Here is a 27,243-nt window from a genome sequence, read left to right on the forward strand (position 1 = left end):
AGAGCTTCATTTTCCAATAGTGCCAGGACCTGTGTTCCATATCCATTATCTTTTCATTGTCCTTCTTGTCGAATAGAAAGCAAATAGATGTTCTGTGATAAAGTGTATGTCCTATATTTCTGCCTTTCATTCATTTTACCATACTTCTTATTTCCTCTGACTGTAACCTGAACCAGCCAGAGTTCAAATTCCGATCGGAAAAGTGAAACGTATCTTCCTTAGTGAAGTAGAGCGTTTCAAAAATTCCGTGCATCGCCGGCTCTCACCAGTCCCGATAATTTCTATAATACATAGTAGATAATTTGTGGTGGTAGTTTGTTCAATAATAACTGCCCGAAACGTTTGTGTTGGTGTCAATTTGTCATGGTCTCATGGAGAATGAATCGGTTTGGACTCTAACACGCGTGTTTTTCAGCGTTAATTAAGTCCTAACGTTTTACGATTTATCTTGTACCAAGTTCGTAGCAAACGGATCAGCGTTTTACACGGAGAAGTATTACGCACGTCGTCCGCGTGACAGCGTGATAGCTCAGGGTACCTTAACTTGGAAGGCCTGCAAAGATGATCGACAATTTCGAGGAGAATTGACAAACGAACTAGTGACCTCATCTTGAGCTGTTATCTCAAGTTCTCAACGCATGAAAATTTTGTTGGAACGAATTCAATGCGTGGTTTATGCTGGTAAACTGAAATTGAAGGCTATCATCAAGTCGCAGAACGGCCTGTCAGTTACTAACAACAACAGGGCATGTTTTCAGCTTCAGCCACAGATCATTGGAATTTCTCATAGACAGAATAGCATTACTCACTCTGGACGTTTCAATTTCTATTGCAGCTCGAAACGGATGGGAAGAACAACCATTGCCAACCTTTGCTTTCCTGCTTTTTGTAGCCAACATGACGAATAGCTACTGCAAAACAAACGGATGGCCTGCCATTTAAGAACCAGGGCGTTATTGACCAGACAAAGTTTGTCATTGTAATATTTCTGATTTGGTGGACCATCAAAGTGTCCCTACAGCATTAGCTATGAGTAGCATTACAATTGCAATGGAAGGTTATCTAGCTTATTGCCTTTTTCTTACTACAGAAAAGGGACTACATCAGTGTGCTTAATGGAGCACTTGACATCAACTTGAACTCTGATGTGGTGTCCAAATGGATACCTCCTACATAATTCATTCCATATTAACTCAAAAGAATTATTCAGGTAGGCTGGACTCATCACTTATCAATATATGCTACTCGCCTACTCCCTCTGTTTAATATTATAAGTCGTTTTGATTTTTTTAAAAAAATTAACTAAGTTAAGAAGTTTGACTAGGTTTATAGAAAAATACAGTAACATTTATAACATTAAATTAGTTTTATTAAATCTACCATTGAATATATTTTAATAGCTTCTTTGTTTTATGTTGAAAAATTATTATATTTTTTTTATAAATTTGGCCAAAGCTAAATAAGGTTGACTTAAAAAAAAAGTCAAAACGGCTTATAGTATGAAACGAATGTTGTATATATCAATGTATCTGGTGTCGGGTGCCCCATATCCAATCAAACATAAATAAGAGAGATCTCTGAATGACAACATACGGAGATACGGACAAGCCCTTATCTGACAGCGATGCAAAGCGGCATAGACAACTGCCTGATCTGAAAACATCACTAGAGAGAAGACAAGTTCACTGAAATGCATCAACGCGAGAAGTTTCAGAGAGGTGAACAATGCCACTACTGTTGGTGTCATTATCATGCAACATAAGCAAGTGAGACTGGACTTCACTGTTGCGTGCACACAAGGGACATTACACAAATGCATATCTATAAAAAAAAGAAATGCAGATTATGCAGCCCTACGTAATTAAACTATCTAAAAGCAAGTAGAAAGTATGTGTTTATGATCTGTCATTAACTCTTCCTTTAATCTAGCCTTGCTAGTTGGGTGAGATTAGGGGAGCAGAACATAGAGGCGACAAGGAGTGTTTCACTGACATGCAGGGCCCGGAGCATGAAGCCGACAGGTTTAGACCACATTTTAGTTATAGTTTAGTTGCTGGCCAGCGAAGATTAGCTAGATGGAAAGCAAAGACTTAGCGTGCATGCTCTGCAGTGTGTTCCTTTCAGTGTCAGAAAAGGGTCGGCGTGTTGATCAGTTGCAGTTGCAGAATGCAGATAGCCAGATGCCTCACTCTTCGCGTCTTCGTTCGGTCGGTGGAATGTGCAAGTTAAGCTAAGGATGGCGATGGGTGAACCATCACGTAACAAGACATCAACTACTAGCTTCTTTGCAAGTTGCAGCTAATGGTGAGTATCAAGCTTCGTCCTGGCAACATGTGGTGTGGCTCAAGTGGTCAAGCCTTCTTGTGTCCGCTCATGGCAAGAATCCGTTGTGCCAGTGCTGTTTGCTGAACTGAAGCTGCATGGTTCAGGTTCAGGTTCTCTCTATCCAAAACTCCAAATCTGTGAGCTTCTTATCAGCAAAAGCAGGCGTACGATACTCAGATCAGAGTCTCACAGAATGACTAGCTAGATCTGGATCTTGGGACCTCATTAATTGTTTAGAGATTCTTGCTCATCTGTAAAGCTGCTCAGGGATGGGCAAGTTGGCCACGCCCTTACCTCTTCCAAGTTAAACGACATACTACTACTGCTAGTACAGTGCTCCCTCCGTCCCAAAATGTAACTATTACTAGCACAATGTCTTGTCTCAAAATGAAGCTATTTTTTCACCTACCTCCTCTCAACCAATCACAACCATTCTTCTTCACCTACTTTCTCTTTTCAACCAATCACACACTTCCTCCAATCATTCTCACCTACTTTCTTAATACCCGTGCCAACCTCAAAAATGGCTTCATTTTGGGACGGAGGAAGTATGTGATTATGTCCACTCCATACTGAAAAGTGGCTTGAGCCTCTGAATGATTTTGTTCTTGCTACATGACCTGGTTGTTCATACAGAGTTTACATACTGCCCTTGTGTTTTCACTGATCTTCCAGTGCGAGAGAGAGAATGAACAAATCCTTCCTACTTGTATCAGCTAGAAATTCATTTCGTATCAAACCTTCCCACATTAGGATTCTTTGTATCAGCTAGAAATTCATTTCGTATCAAACCTTCCCACATTAGGATTCCTTGTTAATAGTTGATTCCGATCTAATTTCGTATTAAGCTTTATCGATTCCGACCTAATTTGAACTTTCGCGAAGGTATAACCAAGAGAAATGGATTAGGTCCAGGTTCTCCTAACTTTGTCTTGATTTTTTTCCAACTCTGTATTAACTAAATTTCAAGTTTGAACAAAACGTAGAACGGCCCGGGTTTATGCAACATGTTATACAGCTGAAGACACAAGAAGCAGGGGTTAATGTCTAGCAAAGTTCCTTAAAGAGAGATTCAAAAAAGTGCACATCGCTCAGTATAACAAGGGCAAAACTGAAAAGCAAAGATCGCCAAAAACTGTTTTCTCTATATCTTTAGCTCATCCTTGGAGACATGGAATACATGCAGAACAAAACAAATTCGACAGGAGCTGGTATCAGGCTATCAGCTAGTAGAGATGGCATTCAACTACTGAAAGGAACACATCAAAAAATTCGGTTCCCTTTTCTCTCACTTCTACACATTCCACTTATTTCCTTGCTCAATATAATCTTAAACACCAGCATGATCGGGGTTAGAACACCCTCGCAACCAATTGTGTAAAACAGTGTAATGCTTCCAGCTTAATTGATCACATAAATCAGGTAATAAGATAAATTGAGCAAATAAAATTGACCTTCTTCCTTTGGGTGGTGGCTATTGAGAAAATTGCCAAAAACCCTCGGTCAACCGAATCCAAAGGTTATTGCATGCAAAAAAGTTGAATCTCATCCGACTTCGTGGCTGTCCAAATGACAGGCACTTTTTCTCTGGATGGAATTACATGGTGCGCTCTCTGATGACTATATTTTGTGGCTGATCAGAATAATGTCAGCCATATTTGTTCCAAATCAGACAGCAGTTGCTCTTTCACAAGCTTTGTAGTAAAGTGTCTTCTGCACATAGAAGAGCATGTATGCCTGAGAGGTTCTGACAGTATGCTCTTCAACTCTGGTTACCCAGGCATCATCACATTTGTACCAGTGATTGTTTAACCTGAGATATGTCACATAATGGCCAGCTTCTAGCTTACCACTATGCGTGATCACCGCAAATATTTCAAATTCTGATGAAAATTCAGAAACTGAATCTGCATCACTAGCTTCTGATGGAAATATACGGTTCCCAAATCTGCTTCTGAGTATAGAGGACGATAGATATGGCGCCATGTCAAGAGAAAAAGGAAACTGTAAACAGTGATCAACCTTCCTTGACATTTTCTTAACTGATGAATGCTCAAACCTCTTAATATGAAAGCATGAAACCAATGGAAGCCTCCGAATGGACATTTGCTTCAGGGACTCTTGCCTCTCCTTGCAACGTTCACAGAAGAACTTCTGTTCAGCATCCAACCGCTCAGCCCTTGTAAACCGCTCCAAACATCTCATGAGTGTTGATACCTTGGTATTAGTGCCACCTGAGCTTCGCTCTCCATTCCGCACATGTACCTTTGGGTTTGCAACACCAAGAGAATTGTTATATCCAGCATCCAAGTCTAGAGAGATGTCCATACAGGGTTCAAAAGTTGTTGATGTGAACCCACAATGTGTGCAGGTGACATCTGATCTCAAGATGCCAGAAAATACCCTGTGTGCAATGCAACAATCTCCATGGCCTATTAGGGAAAAAAATACACATAATGGTTAGATCTATAACAGCTCATCTGCCTCAATATAAATCATAGTTCAGCCTATCAAAAGCAAGATAGAATATGTTCTCCACTACAACAAAAAAGAGAAAAAACACATTTGTCCAATTTGTTCCCCAATATCCAAATAGTACAGGACTACCATTTTCCACGACTTATCCTGTTTTCGTTTTTAGGGTGTAGAACCTACTGTAGAGTCATCCTCCAAAGAGTAGGAGTGACAAATAATAAAAATAGTACAAAAGCAGCCACAAATGTTCACTATGCACCACACTACCAGCAACAGATGGATTTAGATATGCTTTTTGCTTCAACCAAAAATAAAAATAAAAATAAAAATAAAACTGGTATTGATTCATTCTTGGCTCAAGGGTGCACTGTTTTCACAATAAAAGGGTGGATAGAGTCATCCTCCAAAGAAGAGTAGGAGTGACAAATAATAAAAATAGTACAAAAGCAGCCACAAATGTTCACTATGCACCACACTACCAGCAACAGATGGATTTAGATATGCTTTTTGCTTCAACCAAAAATAAAAATAAAAATAAAACTGGTATTGATTCATTCTTGGCTCAAGGGTGCACTGTTTTCACAATAAAAGGGTGGATATTCTTCTTTTCTTTTCACATATCAGTTCAGTTGAATAGATGGAAAAGCTTTAATTTAAATAGTAGCAGGAGAGAAGCTAACTACCTTGGGCATGTGATTTGTGTTGATCATCCTTTATATTTTCATGGATATGGTCAAGGATGGAGATAAAAAATTCATGTGCATCCTGTTGCTCGTAGCTCGCAAGATTTGATGCATGCTGCCACCAGCTAACAAACATAACGACAATAATCAGAAGAAAAACAATCACTTTAATTCATGAACCAGAATAAAGTAGTATGCCATGTTACTGTGCAAGTCCAAGTTCGTCAAACCAGATCAGCCGCAAAAAAAGACTTCACATATTTAAATTTCACATAGATATAAACTAAAGTTTAAAAATATTACTTCGGCTTTTTTTAGAACACCATTACTTTGGCTTGATAATTACCCTTTGTGTCACATAATGTCACACTATGATCACAACAGTTTGCTGAATACCCATAGGGCATAAACAAGAATATTACGACGAACGAATTGTAAAAACATATCCTGGTAAAGTATCAGTAGTGCTAGCAATAACTTATGTACCTGCCACATACTTGTACACTATCCTTCGCAGCAGCAAGATATGATGTCATTGCAGAAAATTTTAACTTAAATTATGCAATTCACTCATATGACTTGGCCCATATCCAATGATAGAGCAAATAGCTTCAAATGCACCTGATAAGAAGGTGCTCTGAAGAATTAAAAACTGGTCATGCATTTTGGAGTACTTGTACTTGATACATGAACATAGCTCAACAAATTCTAAGCATGCGAAATGTACTTAAGACCATATGACATTTTATCAATCAGGTCATGTGCATCCAAACGTGAAACCGTTACCCTTTCTAGCGAAACATATGGAACAGATCTCGCCCTTTTAGTAGCATATCTTGCTCACATCATCCCATTTCATGCTAACTGATAAGTAGTTCCAAATTGCAACCTACATAATCATGATCTACGTCAAACAGTTTCAAGGCATAGCGTACAAACAACACTATCATTTGCAAGAGACTGATACAATTCGATCCCAAACTAGTTACAATACATGACGCACCCATTTCATATAACGGATTCATCTTAATAACTTTCCAAGTACGCAACGAACCCAACATTAAAAAAGCAGCACGTTGCTCAAAAAACACCCAACGACATCAACCCAATGCAAACAGAGCGCTAGATCCAGACCTATAGAGGAATTTGGCGGGGCTGTAGGGCGTGCGCTCCCCGGAGAAGGCGGCGGAGTAGATCTCGTCGAGATCGCACGCCAGGCACGCCGCCTTGTCGTTTGCCTCAGCGGAACGGCGCCTCATGGGCGTCTGGCGCGGGCAGAGGTAGCGGTTGTGCCGATCGCCGAGGAAGTAGTTTCGGAGCGGCGGCGCGTGTAGCAGAGCCTGGAGCACGGAGTTCATGAAGCACGTGTTGCCTAGGTTGTTGAGCCCGCGGAGCCCCGCGGGCGCGGCGGCGGATGCGGAGGTGGTGGGATCGGCGGAGCTGATGAGCGCGAATTCGGCCGGATCTGGTGCCCAGGCGCGGTACTCGACGCGGCGGCGCTTGCGGGGCGCGGCGGGGGAAGGGGAGGGGGAGGCGGATGCCGATGGGGGAGGGAGGGAGGAGGACTGGGCGAGGACGACGGCGTGGTCGAAGTCCGGATCGTAGACCTGATCCCCGCACGCCCCGCAGAAGAGCTCGGCGCGGTCGACGTCGACGGCGATCTGGTGGCCGCCGGATGTGGAGGCGGAGGCGTGGGAGGCGGCGTGGGTGGGGCAGAAGACGGCGGCGCAGGAGAGGCAGGCGTAGAGGCGGGACGAGGAGGAGGTGGGGGAGGAGCAGGGGGAGCAGCGGGGGAGCTCGCGAGGCTCGCGGCGGATCTCGGGGCGGCCGAGCGGGCGGACGCGGAGGCAGCGGCGGAGGAAGCGGAGGGAGCGCGTGGTGTGGCGGTACGCGGCGAGGTGCGGGCACGGCGGCGGCGCGGACGGGGTGGTCATCGGGGCGGGGAATGTGGGGGATGAGGCGGTGGGCGCGGGAGTGGGAGGCGAGCGGTGCGGGGATGGGGGGGTGGAGTGGCGGCGGCTGCTGGTGATGGCGCGGGGGTGAGGTGGAGGTGACGGTCGGGATGGTGGTGGTGGATCATATATCTTCTCGTGGACTCGTGGGTCGCGCTGAGCAGAGGCGTGCACGGCGATCTTGGATGGGCGCGTGGCGCGGGTGATCACTGATCAGGTAATCAGGTTACTACTGTGGTGTGTAGCGCTAGGCACAGCAAATTCAGGCGACGGTCATCCTATCAAAGTTCGGGCTAACACGAACGGAAATTACACAAAATTATATGAATTCGAAACCTTATATAGGGTGTGTTTAGTTTTTAAAAAAAGTTGAAAGTTTGAAGAAAGTTAAGAGTTTAAAAAAAATTAAAAGTTTACGTGTATAGTTTTTGATGTGATATGATATGATGGAAAGTTGGGAATATAGGGGAAACTAAACACAGCCATAAACTATACTTGAGAAACAGAGATCAAGATTACATCATTTGCAAAGAGAGATGCGAATAATTTAGAGTTGACTCTTATCACTTCACGGAGACTTGGGAGATACTACCAGCAAGTTCTTCGTCTGATATTCTCTCATGCGTAGAGGCTTCTTGAAGACTTGAACTTTAAAGCGCATGAATGCATGATCATACCCATGCTGTATGTTGGCATTTTTGCCAACAGTGGCATATGTAAGGTAAAAAAGACTCTGCATCAGCATTTGGCCATTTGCTTTGACGAGTTACCGTAGCTGGGCTCTTTGGGGGAAAGGTAAATCACGCAAAACATTTTAGCACTATGCCACGCTAGCCGTATGAATGAATCGATTTTCACATCAAATTCAGGTCACTCTGAATCTGCAAGCATGAAATTGGCCGGTGGCATACAGCCTGAACGTCTACGCTACAAACTAACAGACCAATTGTACTGGTTTGCAGTCGGTAAGTCAGCAGAGAATAAACTTACAATATATATCACGACAGGGTAATTAAATATACTTCATATCATTAGATGATTTGAACTTAAAATTTTTTACTATTCTTCTAATATATTAGCATGTAATTTTTTGCGCATTCGAAAAAAAAATCTTTACAAAACGAAGAGGGGAGGCGGCGGCGGGGTGGATGTGGGGATGATGGAGTGGCACTGTGGCAGCTAGTGATGCCGCGTGTTGAATTGTTGATGGATGGCATTTGGGTCATGGAATGATGGAACTGTGGGCTGGTGGATCGCTCTGGACTAGCGCTGTCAAAAAAAAAAATGAAAACTCGAGGCTCACGAGCTGCTTAGGCTTGACTTATCCTTGGCTCGATTTGAGCTTTAAGCCCGAGCCTCTTTCAAAGCTCGCGAGCTTTGTCGAGCTGAGCTCGAGCTTATAACGAGTCTAGTAATATATGTTTTTTTTGTTATTTAATAAATTATGAGATCGAAGATGTTATTTGTATATCTTGTGTTGGCATCATATATTTATTTTTTTTCTCTTCTATTAATATGATGAACTAGAAATTAATTATTTTTTATAGATTATCCTTGAAATATACATTGCTCTACTAAAAAATCAAGCTCGAGAGCCTAGGCAGGTGAGCTCGATTGACTTCGGCTCGCTGACAACCCTAATTTGGACTTCAGGTGCACCACCGTGCACACTAGATCGGGATGATCTACTCTTTTTTTTTTTTGATTACTTCATCCCAGAAACAGCGGCAGAGCAAAAAAAAAAAGAAATTGAGCCCGGACAAATTTCAATATAACTAGTATTTGCTATAGAAATTTTACAATCAATTTACTCATCAATATTAAATATTAAAATTTAGTGGAGTTTTTATCGGTGAGCCCGGGCTAGCCGGCGGTGGCTCTGCCACAGCCTAGAAATGTTTTTATTTTGACCCACCATATATGCATCAATACAAAACTAAAAAGACTAATAGTCTTCACTTTAGCAAACTCAAATACATTTGTCATCACTTTAAGAAAGTACCAATTTATGTGTCCCTTGCTTTAGTAAATCCCTGTACATTTTTCCCCGTTTTAGCATAGTCTAATACATTAATTGATCGTACCTATCGATAACGAGACACCCGTGACAACTTTATTAATTTTAAGATATACCGACCTAACCTTTTGAAGGTGTGCGTGTGTATTTATAGGTGTAAGTGAGCTTGCGTTGTGAACGCCTGCATGAGTATTGCGTTTCTTGAAGGAAAAATACAGAGAATGTAAGATAAATGTGATAAGGAAAAATGAAGTCGTTTTTTGGACAGAGAGAGTACTACTCCTATAAGAGAAAGAATAAACTTAATTATTTTTGAGTTAGCGTGAATATTACACAAGTTATTGAAGAAACACGAGCCTGAAAGACAAATTATGAAGACACCAACTCTATATTTCTTCAAAAGAACAAACAAATTTGCTGTATCGCGTGTATCCAATTCTCCATTTCTTTCTTACACCTTTGTAAGTTAGTTGAAGTACCTTTCTAAAAAAAGTTAATTGAAGTGTTGAGCCAAAAATTCCCGTTGGTCCCTGAATAGGTTTAGGTCCAGAAATCCAAAGGATGAAAACAAGTTATGTTTGAGAGCATTTTTACGGTCCAGCAATTTGTACCTCCTGGTATGGTACCTGTAGATACCAAAACAAATCGAACAGTTCAATTCCGGAGGGGTACAATCGGGAGGAAAAATAATAGAGTAGGTGGCGCGTAGGAGGAGCCGGCGGGGATGGTGGAGGCAACGCCGCAACGAAGGAGGAGGAGGAGGTGGCGACGGCGGAGTAGGCGTCGCCGGTGAAGGAGGCGACAACTGCGGCGGTGGCAAAGCGGCGCTAGCGGAGCAAGAGGTGGTAGCAGGGCGGCGAGGTGGCGAGGCGACGGAGGCGGAGGAGGTGGTGACGAAGGAGATGCGGCACAACGGCTGGGAAGGAGATGGCGCACGCCTCCAGCTCTATCGTTCCGGTCGTAACTCGCTCATCCATCCGTACGTGAAATTACATTCTTGCCCCTCTACCTCTATTTATCGCGAAGTACCAATTCAAGAGCAGAAGTGGTACATAGCGGTACCTAACTCTGTTAGTCGTTGGATCTGGCTCGATCCAACGACCATGATTTGGTACCTAGCGGTACCGTTGGATGGTAAAAATCCTCATGACAAGTGAACATTCACGTTCACTCTTCCTACTTGTCTGAAACTCTAGATACCAAAAATTCACCAACTAAAGGCCTGTTTGGCACAGCTCCAGCTCTAGCTCCACCTCTCCTAGAGCTGGAGCTCAGCCAAACAGTTTCAGCTCCACCAAAACTGGGAGTGGAGTTGGGTAGAGCTCTCTCACAAAATAAACTAGAGTTGTGGAGCTGGGTTTAGACAGCTCCACAACTCCACTCCAGACCCAACTCCTGAAACTAAATTTAGGAGTTAGAGCTGTACCAAACAGGCCCTAAATGTTTCACTTCACACCACGAAATGACACCCCTTAAGAAGTGACGAGCTTCTGGTTAGCATTGTACTGAAACAAACCTGTGAACTGCTTTAACAAGCAAGATCAGAGATCTGACGAGATCGCTCACTGTCACAGTTACTGTACATGGCTTACTTCGGCGGATTAACATAAGCCAGTATGCCAAAAACGGTTTGCACAATTGTGCAGATGAGGACAATGACAGTCGCACTCGCAGCTAAAGCCAGCCATGGATTGCTGAAGTGGTTTAGCCAGAGCCATGCCATCCACCGATTGATGCGACTTTGATAGTGAGCTTCCATAGTCTGGCACAGAGTTTTAAGTAGTAGTTACCATTGAAATCAAAAACCACGTCTTTGCTGAGCATGGTGAAGAGATCAGACACCCTTTCATCGCTATCAAGCTGGTGCACAATGATTTTTCTCTGAATAAGCAGCGTAACGTCCTCTGGCATGCTTATAAATTGAGACAAGAAAACAATATAAGCAGTGAAGTCATCTCCAAATTGAGGGCAGGTTTGTTCAAACGCAATAAGGTTCCTGAAAAGACTCCCTGTGTACTCATCAACAACAATACACGGAATGTCCATGGAACCATTGCTAAACCAAATGTCTAGCAGAGAATGGGGTTTTAATTTATCATAAACTTTATTCCGGCTTCTAGATATTGTGCAGCTCGTCGCCAACGATTAAGCTGATCCCCTCCTTGTGCCAGATCCACTTCGTTCTGGAATGATGAATCATGTCTATTGTTTTCTAGGTAGTAGTTGATTCTGAAATACTTCCGTCCAAAACTGAGGAAACTGTGAATGTACTGAGGCACAAATTTATAGTTGTGATCTTCCTCCAGCTTCTGACTCGGTTGGAAGTAAATATGACACAGGTGAAGCAAATGGTGAAAGTCTTTCGGTCTGTCAGAATCAGTAATTGCTTTTGGATACCAACGCAAAGCAGCCTCGACATACTTAGCAAGGTCATCTGTCAAACATTGTGATGAAGCACAATTATCTGTAACAAGTTCAAATATTGTTTTCACAATAAAAAATGGTATCTGATTTTCCAGCAATAATAAATCGTGATTGACAAACCTCACAAACCAATGTCCGCCCTTTCTGCAATCTTGTTTATATCCTGCGCCCTCTTCTTCCCCCACTTGGACGCTCTCTCGACATGCCTCATCATCCTCACCCTTAGGACGCTCTGGCTGTTCCCCGCAAACAGCCCTTGCGTTTTCAATATCTTCGCTCTCATTATATACTTGTCAATTTTGCATGAATCTCTGCACACCCCCGAGAGAACACAGAATGAAGCATCCATCAAGTAAGAGCATATGCAGAAAGGCCTCGTTATCCATCTTGGTATCTTCAGAATAACAGCTCCTTGCACGTTTTGATAACCCCAACCGCTGTTAAGTAATCCAGCAAATTCCTCTTACAGTTCAGTTTAACGATTACATCCACATAGCCCCATTTTACTTTCTCCATACTTTGCAGATCTGCAGATCCATGATGGTATGGACCAACTGATACAATACAGGGCTCGTATGAAAATCTGTCAATGTCACGAATATGTTGCTGAACCTTGTAAATTAAGCATGATTCTGTTCCATGATCAATATCAGTGCCCAGTGACCAATAATAATCAAGTTCTTGCGTCATGGAGTTAACCAGTTCACTCATGTTTATTTGCTTGTTTTTACTTCTCTGAACTTGCCGCATCCTCACCTGTTGAGGTATCTTTCATGGTTAAACTGATCAGCAATACTAAACATTTACTATCGAACTCCTAAGATGTGAAAAGGCCAATTATACAGAGGGAATATTATATAGTTGAATATCCGGCATAAAAATAATAAAGCATAATGAGCAACTTTTCATCAAAGATTGCAATAATTCAACAATAGCACATTGATTCATCCTGAGTGCACCTAATATCTGGCCAGGGAAAAAAAAGTTGGAACCAAACTTAGTAATGGTAAGGGCTATGAAAAATTTTGTCATATCCAATATTTACCACACAAATATATGGATCACAATTTACACATACTCCATCCGTCTCATACTATAAGTAGTTTTGATTTTTTTTTTCTAGTCAAACTTGTTTTCAGAATAACATAGGAGTATTTTCAACACAAAACAAACATATTATCAGAATATATTCAATACTAAATTTAATGAAACTAATTTGGTATTATAAATGTTGCTAAAATTTTCTATACATTTATCAAACTTAACAAAGTTTTTTTAAAAAAATCAAAACGACTTGTAACATGGAACAAGGGAGTAACAAATACTAAATCAAACGGAAGAAACAATATAGGAGTATTAAGTATATAAATTATGCACTAGCAGTAAATTTTAGCATTTTCCTATTTTAAACTCATACATGTTTGTTCTGTGTTTCGATCTCCATCCTTGAACAGAAGTATACGACAAAATAAAACAAAAATCGATATTCAAGACATTCTCCATCTCATTTCAATAGATGCCATATCTCTTTTCCTTTCATATTTCATCCATAAACGTATTAGAATTAAACGGGGATTACTATCGACGGGTAATATAAAGGAGAACGAAGGAACCTGTGAAACGCAGACGAAATTCTCACGATGGGATGCGGGCCTGTTGAGGAAAGGTAGGGTTATTGCTTACAGGTGCCTGTAATCCCTCGACGAAATGATACGGACGACGATGCTACAGAAATGCGTTTATTCGGTAGGATTTCTCTTGGGAGCTGGAAAATCTTCCGGAAAAAGTATCAGCAAAATTCGGATCAGCCGGATCCAGGCGGGCTACAGTCATATAGATTGATTGGTTAAGCCAATTAGGAGCGGTACCTGATCATCAACACATCTCATTATCTCTTGCGGTTGCGGATGGCTAATTTTACGGTCGCTCGTGGGCTCCCATCGCTCACTGCCCGATCCGCGCATGACGTTTGTGACTGTGATGACTCAGGGGAGGCGAGGAAAGAAGGGGATTGGGGAAAGAGGAATGAAGGGTAAGTTTTCAGATGGAATGCACGAGTTTCACAGTGAATTTACATGGAAGATATCGGCCGCGTCTGAGATAGCTGAAATTGATGCAATAATCTGTTTCTTTTATAGCAACCTGAGGTATAAATGAATCAATAACTACTATAAAGTTGAGAAAAGTTACTTTGCAAAAAATATTTCGAAAGAATTACTATAATGCATCATTTTTTTTGCGAGGATAATGCATCGTTTTTGGGTATATAAACTTTTTTTTTGCACAAAATGCATAATTTAAGGCATAGGAAAGGATACAAACAAAAAAAATCAAAATTACGCGAAATGAGCGTAACTTTACTTATTAGATTCGTGGTAGTGGAACTAACCGGATGAGTTTTGGAGTTGATATAAGTGTTCGTATTTATGGCTAATTATTCTTTTAGTGGTAGGCGACCATTAGTCGACACGGAGGCGTCATGGTGAGTGGTGACTTCGTAAATCTCAAGATATACAAACGCAGTCTTCTGGAGATGCTCATAGTGATAGGTGTGCGTGTGTGTGCATGCATTCATAGGAGTGAGTGTGCGGTTGTGCGCGTGTTGTGAGCATCTGCGTTTATACCGTGTTTCTTAAGAAAACTACAATAGGAAATCCAAAGTTATTCTTATTCATCTCAAGCGGTTATTTATTTTCGGATCTTGGGATGGTTATTACCATGTCATTTCAAACTAGCCCTAGGCACCATCTGTAAATTTCTATTTTTAGCAAGTTTACTATTGCCTGTAAATTTGAACAAATATTGGCTAATTTTTTAAACATAAAAATAATAATTTTCATATTTTTTTAGACAAGTTTTAAATTTCAGGAATATATGTTTAAATATATAGCCTCAGTAGCACCATAGGTAATGGGTTCGACTTCCTATGGAGTGAATTTTTCAAGATTTAACGGCTTTGTGCTTTCAGTGGTAGGCGACGTACTCGTCGACAGCGAGGTGCCTGGGTGATGTCAATCTCCAGGATGGATTTGCCGGCCCAATCTTCGAAGATGCTCATAGGGGTAGGGTTTGCGTGCGTATGTTCATAAGGGTGAGTGTGCGTGTGTTGTGAGTGTATGTGTTGTACTGTGTAATTGTAACGCTCCGCTTCTCGTGAGACGTTAAAAACTATGTCGGCAAAATCCTAATTGCGAAAATTTTCGTTTTTTGAGTGCTGAGTCTAAGTCGTGCCGTGGATCTCAATTCAAATCCCGTTGTTCTCTCTCATCGAAATCAAAATCCTCCACCTCAAAATTCCTCTTCCAATTCAAGTCTCCAAATCAAATTCCGAAAATTCAATCCCTCTCTTTGAATCCTTGCCAAATATTCACCCCGACTACAAAATATTCAATTCTTGCCTTGAATCCTTTCCCTGACTACTCCTCGAACCCATTCCTTGACTCCACCCTGTGTTCCTAAGTCCAAATATCAAATTTGAATTCAAACTAAACTCCAATTCTCTCCAATTCAACTTCTCTGCAGAAGTCTATTCTGTCTCCTTCTAATTTTGGATGGGCCGGATCCCCTCCCCTCGGCCCATCTCCCCTCTGCCTATCTCCTCCCTCCTCCTCGCACGTGCTGTGCATGTGCGCCGCCCGAGAGAGCGCCCCCTCTCTGTTCCTCTCTCTCTCTCTCTCTCTCTCTCGCCCGATTTTCTCTCTTTCTAGCCGCTAGCAGCTTTGGAGAGGCAACCCCCTCCCTCACTGCATCTCTCTCTCCTCCTCTCTCCCAAAACAGCAAAGAGCAGAGCTCCCTTTCTTCTCCTCCTTTTTCCTTTTGCCCGACCACCACCGGCGTCACCGCCTGCCACCACCTTGACTGAGCGCCAGCTCGCCCCGCGCTGCTCCTCCCGCTCCCGCGGTTCGATTTCGGCCACCCGATCCACCGCCTTCGCCGCTCCTTGCATCCTCGTCGTCCGCCGTTCTTGCGTCGCCCGTGACCGCCAGCCGAGCTAGCGCGACCACCATCTCCCGCTCCTTGACCGCTCTATGTCGGTTCCCCCTCCCAAACCGCCTCTTCTCCGCCTATAAAAGCCAAGCCGCTCCCCCGCTCTCTCTCTGTTCTTGCCACCCTCGCCGCCTTGCTGCCGCCGTCCTCACCTCCCTCCGCTGCAGCGTGTGCTGGTGAAGCCGGCGTGCACGCAAGGAGCTGACGCGGACTCCGGGCACCCTCATCCTTCCTCTTCCCCGGCCCGAGGCCAGAGCGATCACGCCCCGCACCGTCGGCCGCTCGTCACTGCGGCCGCCCGCACGGTAGTGCATCTCCCCGTTCTCCCTCCTCGCTCTTCCTCCTCCCCTTAGACTCGAGCAGTAGCTTGTGTAGCCTCCCCGTAGCTAGCCTGCGCCACCCTGACCGCTGCCGCCGCTCGCTCGGCTCCACCGTCACCGTCGTAGCCACCGCGCGCCTTTGCTCTGTTCCGGAGGTCCCTCGCCGTCGCCATGACTCCCTAGGCTAGCTCGTCGCCGCCCATCGCTTGAAACGAGTTTCCGGAGCCGTGTAGAAGCTCCTTCCCCGGTGAATTGGACTCCCGTTGCCCCGGCGAGTTTTCCCCTTTTCTCCGCCAGCGATGGCCGCCGCCGCAATCCACCGCCGTCGGCCCTTCTCCTGCTGATTCCTTGCGCCGCGCCCCTCCCCGTGTTCCCTTGAACCTTCCCAGTCCGCCGCCCCAGCCGCAGGCCTTCCCTTTTGCTCCCGCGCCGTGCCGCCCTTTCCGCCGCCACACAGCGCTGCCGCAAGCCAAGACGCGGCGACCATTGGGCCCCGAGCCACTTCGCCTCGCGTCGCACTCACGTACCGATTCGGCTAAGCCCCATCCCGCGCTCCCTCCTCCCTCCTCGCGCTCGACCGCATCGGACATCCGGCGAGCTTCGCCGCCGCCGCCGGCCGCCGTCGCACCCTCCCCCTTCGATCCGAGCCGCGGAATGGGTTCCCTGTCCCCTCCTCTTCCCTTCGGTGCTAGCCGCCCTCTCCGGCTCGCCGCCATTCTCCGGCGCCTCTCGGCCGCCGTGAGCCGTCCGATCTCGGGCGAGCTCCCTCTCTCCCTTTCTCCCGTCCACGCCAGCATGGCATACACGTGGACGCCACCTCAGCCGCACAGCCACCTCACCTCTTCCCCATGTTCGTGGGCTTGGCCCATCAACCATCTCCCCCTTCTCGGCCTAAGGGAAAGAGAAAAGTCTACATTTACTCCCTCAATCCAAACCCAGTGCCCACACACACATGAACAAGAGTCCATTTAATCCCCCCTTTGTACAGTACACCCTTGGTCCTCCTCGTCAGTGATTGTCAATAATATTCTTGAGAATATTATTTCTATAAATTCCATAAACTATTTCTTGTATTCCAGAAAATTCCGATAAATCTTTCCTTGTCCAGAAAATCCAATTAAACTCTCAAAATTCATATCTCCCGATCCGTAACTCCGATTGGCTCCGTTCAACTTCCAGTAATTCCGTAAAATTGAGATCTATCTAATGACACTATTATTTAGTCTAAATAGGATCTTTATTTTGGTCTTTTGTCTAGGTTTTCAATTGTTTGCGTATAGTTATGGTTACCGGATTTTCGTCAATTGTGGATTTCTCGAAGATTTGTGAAGCTTTGTGAAAACCTTGAGCAAGGCAAGTCACCCTTTGACCAATTCCTCCTATAATTGGAAAATCATTGTTACTTTGTTTGCAACTTGTATTATTAGAATCACACACTTAACTTGCTTGGCCTCGGTTTGCGTGCCAAACCGACGGATCTACCCAGTAGTCGCACTAATTCCTGTAGGTTGTACTACCCTGATTCCTTGTCGCTCCACCTTTGTGGTGCTTCGGTATCCATGCTCTCTGAGCGCGTATACCAAATATCACACATACACCGTTGATTGTCGAAAATTTAGGAAATGGATTTGAGAAGCCTTGAAAACCCGACATATGGTGTGGGTGTGTTTGAAAATAAAATGAATTGTGAAAACTCGCGATGCGGGGGTTGTGCCTGTGTGGCACTGTCCCGTATTCGCATATAAGGACCGATTCCTGTGGGAAATTCATCCGAGCATATAACAAGTGCGACCACATGGGTGGAATGGGACACCCTGGCTGAGTAATTAGCTAATCAGGGGAGCCTTGATGCCGAGAGACAAGTGGATTCGCTGGGGTGGTGTCGGGGAGGACCCCTGGGCTTCCTGGCACAGTATGGTCTGGGACCCCTCTCGTCGGCATATGGTAAACTTGTGTCGGCTCTCAAAATGCCTTGTCATGAAAGCCTTAAGGTCTCCCGATGTGGCTGATCTCACGGGCTAGGTGATCCGGGTTAGTAATGTCATGTGGGTAAAGTGTAACCTAAGTTAAGGTAAATAAGTCCTCTATTTATTTTAAGCATTGCAATGATTCATATTTGTCACCGTGGGTACCAGCGCTATGTCCTGGGACTGGTACTGAGATCGCGGTTTCGTAGGAAGCGGTTCGCCGTTTTTCCTACGACACGCTCCTATCAGGTGCCGTTGTACGGCGGTGCCAGATCGGGGTGTGACAGTAATTCTCAACAAAAAATATTTGTTCGAAGTTTTAATCTTGCAAAGTGACGTAAGAATAAAATTATCTTTTCAAAGTTTTTTTTCTCTCCAATGGATAAAAGATATAGTAAAATAATGTTGCATTTCTTTTGACAAATTATCACCGAACCTATATAGTGAAGACACATAATTAGAATGACATGTGCAAAGTGAGAGTAAGTTAACTAATTGGGTAATCCCTTCGTTTCAGGTTATAAGATTTTCTAGCATTGCTCATATTTATATAGATGTTAATGAATCTAGGCACGCGCGCGCGCGCATATATATATATGTATATATATGTATATGTATACATATACATATATGTATACATATATATACATATTCATATATGTATACATATATATATATATATACATATATATATATATATACACACACACACATATATATACACACACATACACATATATAGAATGTGAGCAATGCTAAAAAGTCTTATAATATAAAACGCATGAAGTAATTAGGTTACTTGGTAGAACCAATCCACCTGGGTACAAGTTCTACACTTGACACGGGTACTCGTATTTACGGTTAATTATTCTTTCAGTGGCAGACGACGTACTCATCGACAGTAAGACGTCATAGTGACTTTTATCAATTTCAAGATATATCGACCAAGTCTTTTGAAGTTACTTATAAAGGTAAAGTGTATGTGTGAGTGTACACGTGTTATAAACGCCTGCATTTGTACCATGTTTCTAAAAAATTATAGTGTCCTGTCGTAAGTGCCACAAATATATAGTTTCATAGAGCAAATTTTATCAGGTTTTGCAAAATATATTTCGTCCCGTTTAGAGCTCACGAAGAGGCGGAGATATTAGCAGGCCAAATCCCGACACGCGTTACACTATAGGCCTTTTAGAAAACATATTTTACTAGTCGTCCTCCGGACCAATGAGCTCCACCCTTAATTTCAGTCTGGTCTGGTTAAATTCCAAGATTATAGAAAACGATTGAACCGAATACTCCATTCCTCCTTCGTGGGAGCATAATTAATAAGGCTGTGGGGTGTGGGGACTGGGGAGAGGGGGCTAAGAGCAAGTATAATACTATAATACTATAGCCAATTACTGACTCCAACTCATCTATAACTAATCTAATAGCACATTCATATAATTGTTAACTATAAAAATATACTACACCATTAATACCGGTCCCACCTATCATACACACGTAACGTTTTAGAGTCCGTGTTGCAGCCGGCTACAAATCTGTAGCCGCTTTCTTCTCTCTTTTATCTTTTCTTCTCGATATGTGGTTATAACTGGCTTATAACTTGCTATTGTACCTGCTCTAATGTGTGCCTACACAAACACCCCTCCCCTGCGCATCCCCTGTCTGGTACTGTACATATGTATATATTTTATATTCATAGGTATAAATTTTACATACGCGTATACAAAATATATACGTATGTATGTATGTGAAGTGTATATATATTTTATATACATACATAATTTTTTACGTATAAAAATATATACGTATACAATGTATAAAAAAATGTGTCGTTCCATCTCCCCTCGCCCACGTGCACGCCGACCCACTCGCCTCTCCCCGCGTGCCACGTGGCTGGTCGCATGGTGAGCGTGACACATTCCTATGCGCGAAATAGGGATTTTGGTGTTGAGAGGTATGGGTTGGGGTATGGGTGATTCCCAACCCATACCTCTGGGGATTAGTGTATAATTAATTACACATAAACTAAAATAACTTGAAAAATATGTTAGTATTATTTTTAAAGCAAGTTTTCTATAGATTTTTTTTTAAAAAAACATATCGTTCAATTATTCAAAAAGCACGCATGCGAAAAATGAGGAAGAAGAAGTTAGGAAATGGATAAAAGAACACAGCCTAACGGTGTTGGAGAGTGCTAGAGGGGATTAGAGCAATTGTTTTACTCTGTTATTATGGGAAGAAGAGTGGAGTGCGGCGGAAAAATAATAAAACGGTGTTGTGCGTGTTGGAAAACAGAAAAAAAACGAGAAACCGGGCTCCATGAGGCGCGCTACTATTATCTAAAAAAAATGAGGCGCGCTACTAATCGAGCGTAGCACTGCGCGATTAGCGATTTAGCGCTACCGTAAAAACGGTTCAATCACCAGTTTGACTACGAATCTACGATTGTTCAACTCTATTTTGCCAGTTTTTTCTGCATTGGATGGCTACCATTCGGTCCATTACATGGATCATCCAGGAGGCATCGTTGGGTTATAACTAGTTTTATCATCCATCGCAATACCACATTTAATTAAACGGAAACATAGTAAACGAGTGGTGATAAGATCGTAAAACAAGAATTTTGTGTCTCTCTCACTCTTCCTTTGCTTTTTATTTAAGCGTTCCGACCATAGTTCATCAGCAGTTCGACAATACAGAGAAAATGGCAGATATAGAAAGATATTTTGATCATCTCAGCGACGTCGCATGCAGCAAAAGCTGTGGTTGATTTAGCAGGTTCGTGAGCTGCACGGTGCAGGGCGCGTCGGCCAGACAAAATTATTGGGCCCAGTCATGACTATTTTCTCTTCGGAACTGAATCCGGGACCTTGAGCTGTCAAGAAAAAGAGAGTCCAGCGTCAGGTATGAGGTGTGCAAATACTCTAACATTTAAGCGAGTCGAAAGAATCAGAAAAAAAAAGATTAAGCGATTGTAATAGAACAATGAAATGCTAACCAGTCGTGGGCTTGTATTCGGTCATCTTCTGCACAGTTGACGCTGAGTAGACGTGACCCGTTTCTTCAGGAAAAGAGTTTAGGAGGTTATCCGGAGACCGTGTGGCAACAGAAACGAGCATATTGGTTGTGAGCAAAAACATGGCAACTGCGAACGCTGCTTTGACAACCATCTTTCGCTGCAAGGAAGTGAAAACGAGATGATGAAATAAGCAGCTCGCATGCCTATTTATATAGTAATGTAAAATGTGATCCCAACTCTAGTCACATGGTATAGTTTCGATCAAATGCACTTAGCATAGCGAACTAGGGGGAATCAAATATCTAGTAGGTTCTATTTAAAGCATGCACGTGGGAAAATAAAGGGACCCCCACAATATTCTTAGGGGCTGTCCAGATTGTAGCTAAAATAAACCTTACCAAATTTTTAAATTGCCAAAATTTTGGCAGAATTTCTTATGTCTTTATCAAAGTTTGACAAAAAAAAAACTAAATGGATGCGCATATTTGGCAATTCTACCAAAAAAAAATGATATGGTTTGAAATGGCATCAATCTGAACAAACCCTTTAGTTCACTATTGCTAAATAAATAATTTGTCCTGTTGCTTAATATGTAGAATAGAAGTCCCAGAAAATGATGTTAGTTTCAATGGAGGGTAGTAAATTTAGTGCAAATATTACACATGCAAGCATACCATCATGTAAAATTGTGAGTAGTTTCTATTGCAATGCTGCACAAGAGAGCTATATATTCCTAAAAGACTTCTTATGTTTGTTATATTAAACTAAAGTACATAAAAGGTTAAAAGAAATCATCAAGTTTGCTCTCAAGGATTAGAAATTACGAAGGTTATGAGCAAAAATTAGTTCTACACTGTTGATTGTAGTGGCCTAGATTCCAGTGGTATTGATTGATACAAAAAGGTTGAAAGAAGTACAATTTTATTTTAAACAACAAACACAGTAATTGCACACATTATAATTCTAACTCTAAATACAAACATGTAATGGTGTCAAGTCACGCAACTGCAAAGGGAATTCTCATTATTTGAAAAGAATGTTAAGTAGGATAGGTTTCACATTACTAATCGAAGACCATGCAAATTACTGTTTTTCTAGTACATTATACTTCGCACCAGGTAAATTACATCGTGTTTCACTTTATACCGGGATGATCTAAGGTGAGTTGCACTTTACTCTAGCATCATATTTCAATTGGATACATACCTGTCAGTAGTATTCTCACCAGATAACATATATACCAGTACCAAATTGAACAAGAAATAGGAATGTGTTCACTTAGAAAGAGAATAAAAATGCCATCATCAATGGGGTTGCCTGTAGGCTAGGACTGTAAATATGGTCTGAACAATGGTACAGAGTAGGACGACCACTGCAGCCAACACACCTAATGCTAACCATGGATTGCTGAAGTGATTACGCCAGAGCCAAGCCATCCATCTGTTCAGCCTGCTTTGGTAATGGTCCTCCAAAACATAGGATAAAGTTTGAAGGTAGTGGTAGGTATCAGAACCAAATATCAAATGTGTGCTGAGCCTGGTGAACATAGCTGACACTTCATCGTCATTATCCAGCATATGAACAATTATCCCTCTCTCAGTAAGTAGAGTGGCATCCTCAGAAGTGCTTACAAGCTGAGACATAAAAGCGATATAAGCTGTGATATAGTTTTCATATTGAGAATCCATTTGCTCAAATGCAATTAAATTCTTGAACAGAGACTCGGTATTCTCATCGATAGTAAGACATGGGACTTCTAGAACTCCATTACTGAACTTTATGTCCAAGAGAGAATGTTTCTCATAGATGCTGTATACCCTTTTCTTCAGTTGAACTCCTGCTTCATGGTATTGTACTGCTTGACGCCATCGAATTGGTAATTGCTCATCTTGGAAGCAATCCTTCTGGCGAGTTAGCAGTCGGGATTCCTCATTTTCCTTTTGGTTAGAACCAACATACCTCTGTCCTAAATAAACTAGATGATGAAAAAACCGTACCTTTTAGTGATTTTGATTAGTCCCAACACACTTATGGGTTGGCCGCAGGTACATATGACATAAGTGCAGCAAATGATAAAAATTCTTAGGCTTTTTAGATTCTTCAATGCCTTTTGGAAATTGACGCAGGATATCTTCTACACATTCAACAATTTTGTCTCTAAGAAAGGCCTTTGCTCTCTGTTTGCTTAAAGCTAAATTGTATACTGCCTCAACAATGAAGAAAGGCATTTGATTTTCCAGCAAGAACAAATCATGCCAAGCATAGTTAGCATACCAATCTCCAGAATTATTGCAACCAGATGCATAGTCAGCATTTTGCTCATGCTCCGTTCTATTACTTTTGGACTCAATATGATCAAAATGAGATTTAGTTAGTTCAATTTCATGCACCGCAATCTCAGTTTCACGTCTTTGCATAGGACAGTTGCTTTCAACTTCTTGACCAGAGTTTAGACCATCTTTAACAGCAATACTTCCCGGAGTAACATCTGTTGGCACCTCTTTTAATTGCATTGCTGCTACAACAGTTCTATCAACTTTTACTAAGATGAAGCATGAATCAAGCAAAAGCAACCTCACAAACATCATTTTTTCCATTGGTATCTCCTCAGAGTAATAACATCTTGCTTGCTTCTCCAGTTTATGAATTGCCCTTATGTAATCCTGCAAACTTAATTCACAATTCAACTTGAGAATAAAGTCTAAACACTTCCATTTTTCTCTCTCCATGGCTGTCAGCTTAGGAGCTCCATGGTGATATGGGCCGATTGATAGAATTATTGGCTCATAAGCATTCCTATCAACCTCAAGAATATGTTGCGGCACTTTGTGGATTGAGCATAGCTTATTTCCTTCATCAGACTCAACCGCAGACCAGTACAGATCTATTTCTCTAGTGATAGAATTCACCATCTTCTCCATATCTACTAAATCAGATTGGCTGCTTTTGCCAGGAGTCATTTTTATTGACATGACAATATAAAAAATCCAACTGCACTTTCCTACAGCATGATTTTATGAATAGACTAAGTATTCGAGGAAAGAAATTAAAAATTAGCATGCCTCGTACCTGTATAGTTCCCATATAACTTACAAAAAAGTAGTGAAGAAGCGAAAGGGCTTGTAACCTAGTGGTTATAAGAGCCTCAGTAGCATCTGAGGTCCTGGATTCGACTCCCCATGGGAGTGAATTTTCTAGGATTTAACGGCGTTGTGGTTTCAGTGGTAGACGACGTACCCGTCGACAGCGAGGCGCCTGTGGTGACTTCGTCAATCTCTCCAGAATTTGCCGGCCCAGTCTACGAAGATGCTCATAGGGGTAGGGTTTGCGTGCGTGTGTTCATAGGGGTGAGAGCGCGTGCGTTGTGAGTGTCTGCGTTGTACTGTGTAATTCTAAAAAAAAAGTACTAATTTTCCTTTGAAGAACAGGGCACAATATAAGATGGATAGACATCAATAGAAAACCATGTGGTGAAAAGGTTCCTCTTAGTTTGATAAAATATCCCAATGAATCTTACGAATAACCTCATTTTCTCGCAAACGTGAAGAGGGAGGCGATATGCGATAACTGATAATAACAAGAGTAAGCATGCAAAGTTGCAACACAATTTGCTCTCCCTGATACTTCCCATCATTAACACAGCATTCAGTTTTCTTATTGGAGTTGTTGTATAGTGCCTCTAAGAAGGATGATTATCCATAAATGGGTAGTTTTACCATCCTTAAAAGGGTACCAAGAGGTACCATATTTTCTAGTGTAAACTTTGGTACCTATAGGTACTAGGTATCTCGAAGTACTAAAACTTTTAGTGCAAACTCTTGGTATCTCTATGTACTTTCTCAAAAACTGTAAAATTTCTCATCCACAAATAGTTACTAATGTGGGTTGGCTTGGAGTTGAGCCCACAGCCTCCTAGGGGCTATTACTGACCAGCTCCCTAACCCAATGCAGGAAGGCAGGAAGTCAGCGTGGGGGATGTCCAAATCCCTTTGCAACCGCAAGGCCGGCTAATCGTATCCTAGGGATCATTCTTCTTGGAGGAGGGTTGGTTTGCCTAAAGAAAATGGACTTAACATTGAAAAAAAAGAACCTATGTTGTATACATGCCAGTAATAGTTTCGTTGAGACAGCATGCACAAGACCATAAGACCTATATATTTCTGATCACTCAAAATTCACATGATTCTCGTGTATTAGTCACTCCTACTGATCCTTTGATGTCTCACCCGATCACCCCTCGCAAAGACAGCAAAAGGCGCAGAACCTTATTTTTATATCTGTATTCTCATAAACACGGTGCAGTTCCACACAATCCTTTATACCGAATTGACACATATTTTCTACTCCCTCGAATTGACACATATTTTCTACTCCCTCCGTTTCACAATGTAAGTCATTCTAGTATTTCTCACATTCATATTGATATTAATGAATCTAGACATATATATCTATTTAGATTCATTAACATTAATATGAATGTGAGAAATACTAAAATAACTTACATTGTGAAATAGAGGAAGTAGTGATTAAATCCAGCAGTCATGAAAGGATAGAAAAAAATAGTAATATTTAGAATAAATAGTGATAAAAATGAAGAACCTACCAGGATTATTGCGGTTCTCTTTACCCAGTGAATTGCCTCGGAGGGAAGTAGTAGTCGTATCTCCAGAATCAGAACGAGCGGGCATTAGAAGATAAAGTATGCGGAGAGAGTGGTTACAAGGGAGCGACCTCGGGGCGAGGGAGAGGAGACGCCGCGAATGAGCCGGTTGGCATCTGTATGCGACGGACCGGGGGCAAGTAGGGGAGAGAAATTGGACATTAAGCCACTGTCAAGAGTGGGTTTCACCACAATGCCATTCCGCGGAATGGCGTCGTTAAAATACCACTTCCAACCGATGCCAAACATTTGTTTTGGCATTTGGGTCAATTCTCTCTATTTCTACCTAATTTCACACCCGGATGACTAAAATACCCTTCCGGGCGGTATTTCTCTCCGACCTCCACCACCTCGTCACCGTCACAAGCGAGGACCACCACTCAGCCTTGACGACGCCGTCGCCACCGCTATGACCAACGTTGGCTGGAAGCAAAAGCGAGGAGGAGGAGGGGACAACACTAAGAAGTGCTCCATCGCCAAGATATTCACCTCACTCGCCGCCCCTGCCCGTCATGTACTCCACCGTCGCTGTCGTGCTCCCATCGAACCGCCCCTGCCCATCGTACAGCACGCCGCACCCCACGTTGCAACAATGGCGCGGCTGGTTAGTTTACTCACCGGCGGCGAGGTGACCGGAGAAATTACGTACGCAGCGGTGAGCGACGCTGAACACGACGAACCAGATCCCGGCCGCGGCGAACACCGGTGCCGCCGTGAACCCGACCGACTGCACCACGCATGCTTTGTCACAAACGACGAGCAGAATCAAATCAAGAAACAGCCATGAAACAAGAATGGAGGATGGACATGTGTATCAAGAGGAGGAGAGGAGGAAGAAGAAGAGCTCACGGACCAGTAGTGCTCGTTGCCGGAGTATAGCTTTAGTCCATCAAGAGGATCCTTCCACCGCGTCATCGAGTCAAACGCCGACCACAAATGGTAGGCTGCGGCCGCTGAACCAGACGCCGCCATGCGGTCGAAGTGCTCGTGCCTCGCCGCGTCGGCCGCTACAGCGCGGCCCGGGTGCTCGCGCTTCACGAGGACGGCCGCCTCGTCCTTCTCTTGCCGGCGATGGTGTCCAGAACATCTCCTCGCACAGCGCCGCCTCTTCCCCTTCTCCTCGCACAGCCTTGCCTCTTCCCACATGTTCGCCGGAGGAGGAGGTGAAAGAAACTGCAGGAGAGAAGGGTATCTTGGTCAGTTGAAGTGTGAAAAATGGTGAAAATTTTATGAAATGGCTGAAATGGCAAAATAAATGTTTGGCATCGGTTGAAAGTGGCATTTTAACGACGCCATTCCGCAGAATAACCCACTATTGGTAGTGGCAGAATGTCCAATTTCTCAGTAGGGGAGGAGGACGGTGGCAAATCACTCCTCCCTCCTCGACCGCCACCCGCATCGGTAGATT

The 27,243-nt window shown here is 43.0% G+C and overlaps 1 protein-coding gene and 2 long non-coding RNA genes across 4 annotated transcripts; all 3 read right to left on the reverse strand.

Moving 5' to 3' along the window:
• Nucleotides 1–3,437: 3,437 nt before the first annotated feature.
• On the reverse strand, nt 3,438–7,617 carry LOC127771623 (ubiquitin C-terminal hydrolase 22). The gene is made up of 3 exons (XM_052297555.1): nt 6,618–7,617; nt 5,484–5,608; nt 3,438–4,757 (listed from the first exon to the last, which is right to left on the reverse strand). Exons 1-3 carry the CDS (start codon nt 7,415–7,417, stop codon nt 3,994–3,996), a joined length of 1,689 nt encoding a protein of 562 aa, XP_052153515.1. The 5' UTR covers nt 7,418–7,617; the 3' UTR covers nt 3,438–3,993.
• A 3,312-nt stretch (nt 7,618–10,929) lies between these two features.
• LOC127771633 (uncharacterized) lies at nt 10,930–13,921 on the reverse strand. Of its 2 annotated transcripts, none has more exons than XR_008017183.1 (3): nt 13,745–13,921; nt 13,490–13,641; nt 10,930–12,632 (listed from the first exon to the last, which is right to left on the reverse strand). It is a non-coding gene; the product is annotated as an uncharacterized LOC127771633 (long non-coding RNA). The 2 variants fall into 2 exon arrangements; XR_008017182.1 differs by having other exon boundaries at nt 13,490–13,650.
• A 6,855-nt stretch (nt 13,922–20,776) lies between these two features.
• Nucleotides 20,777–21,436, reverse strand: LOC127771632 (uncharacterized). The gene is made up of 2 exons (XR_008017181.1): nt 21,155–21,436; nt 20,777–21,031 (listed from the first exon to the last, which is right to left on the reverse strand). It is a non-coding gene; the product is annotated as an uncharacterized LOC127771632 (long non-coding RNA).
• Between the last annotated feature and the right edge of the window lie 5,807 nt (nt 21,437–27,243).

Source organism: Oryza glaberrima, chromosome 4 (genome assembly GCF_000147395.1).
Source record: "Oryza glaberrima chromosome 4, OglaRS2, whole genome shotgun sequence".
In the NCBI taxonomy this organism is placed as follows: domain Eukaryota; kingdom Viridiplantae; phylum Streptophyta; class Magnoliopsida; order Poales; family Poaceae; genus Oryza; species Oryza glaberrima.

Coding starts and splice junctions, on each gene's coding strand:
- LOC127771623 (XM_052297555.1), bottom strand. CDS start 7,417: ATGACCACCCCGTCCGCGCCGCCGCCGTGCCCGCACCTCGCCGCGTAC. Junction 5,609..6,617: donor CCCGCCAAATTCCTCTATAG/GTCTGGATCTAG, acceptor TATGTTTGTTAG/CTGGTGGCAGCATGCATCAA. Junction 4,758..5,483: donor ACACAAATCACATGCCCAAG/GTAGTTAGCTTC, acceptor TTTCCCTAATAG/GCCATGGAGATTGTTGCATT.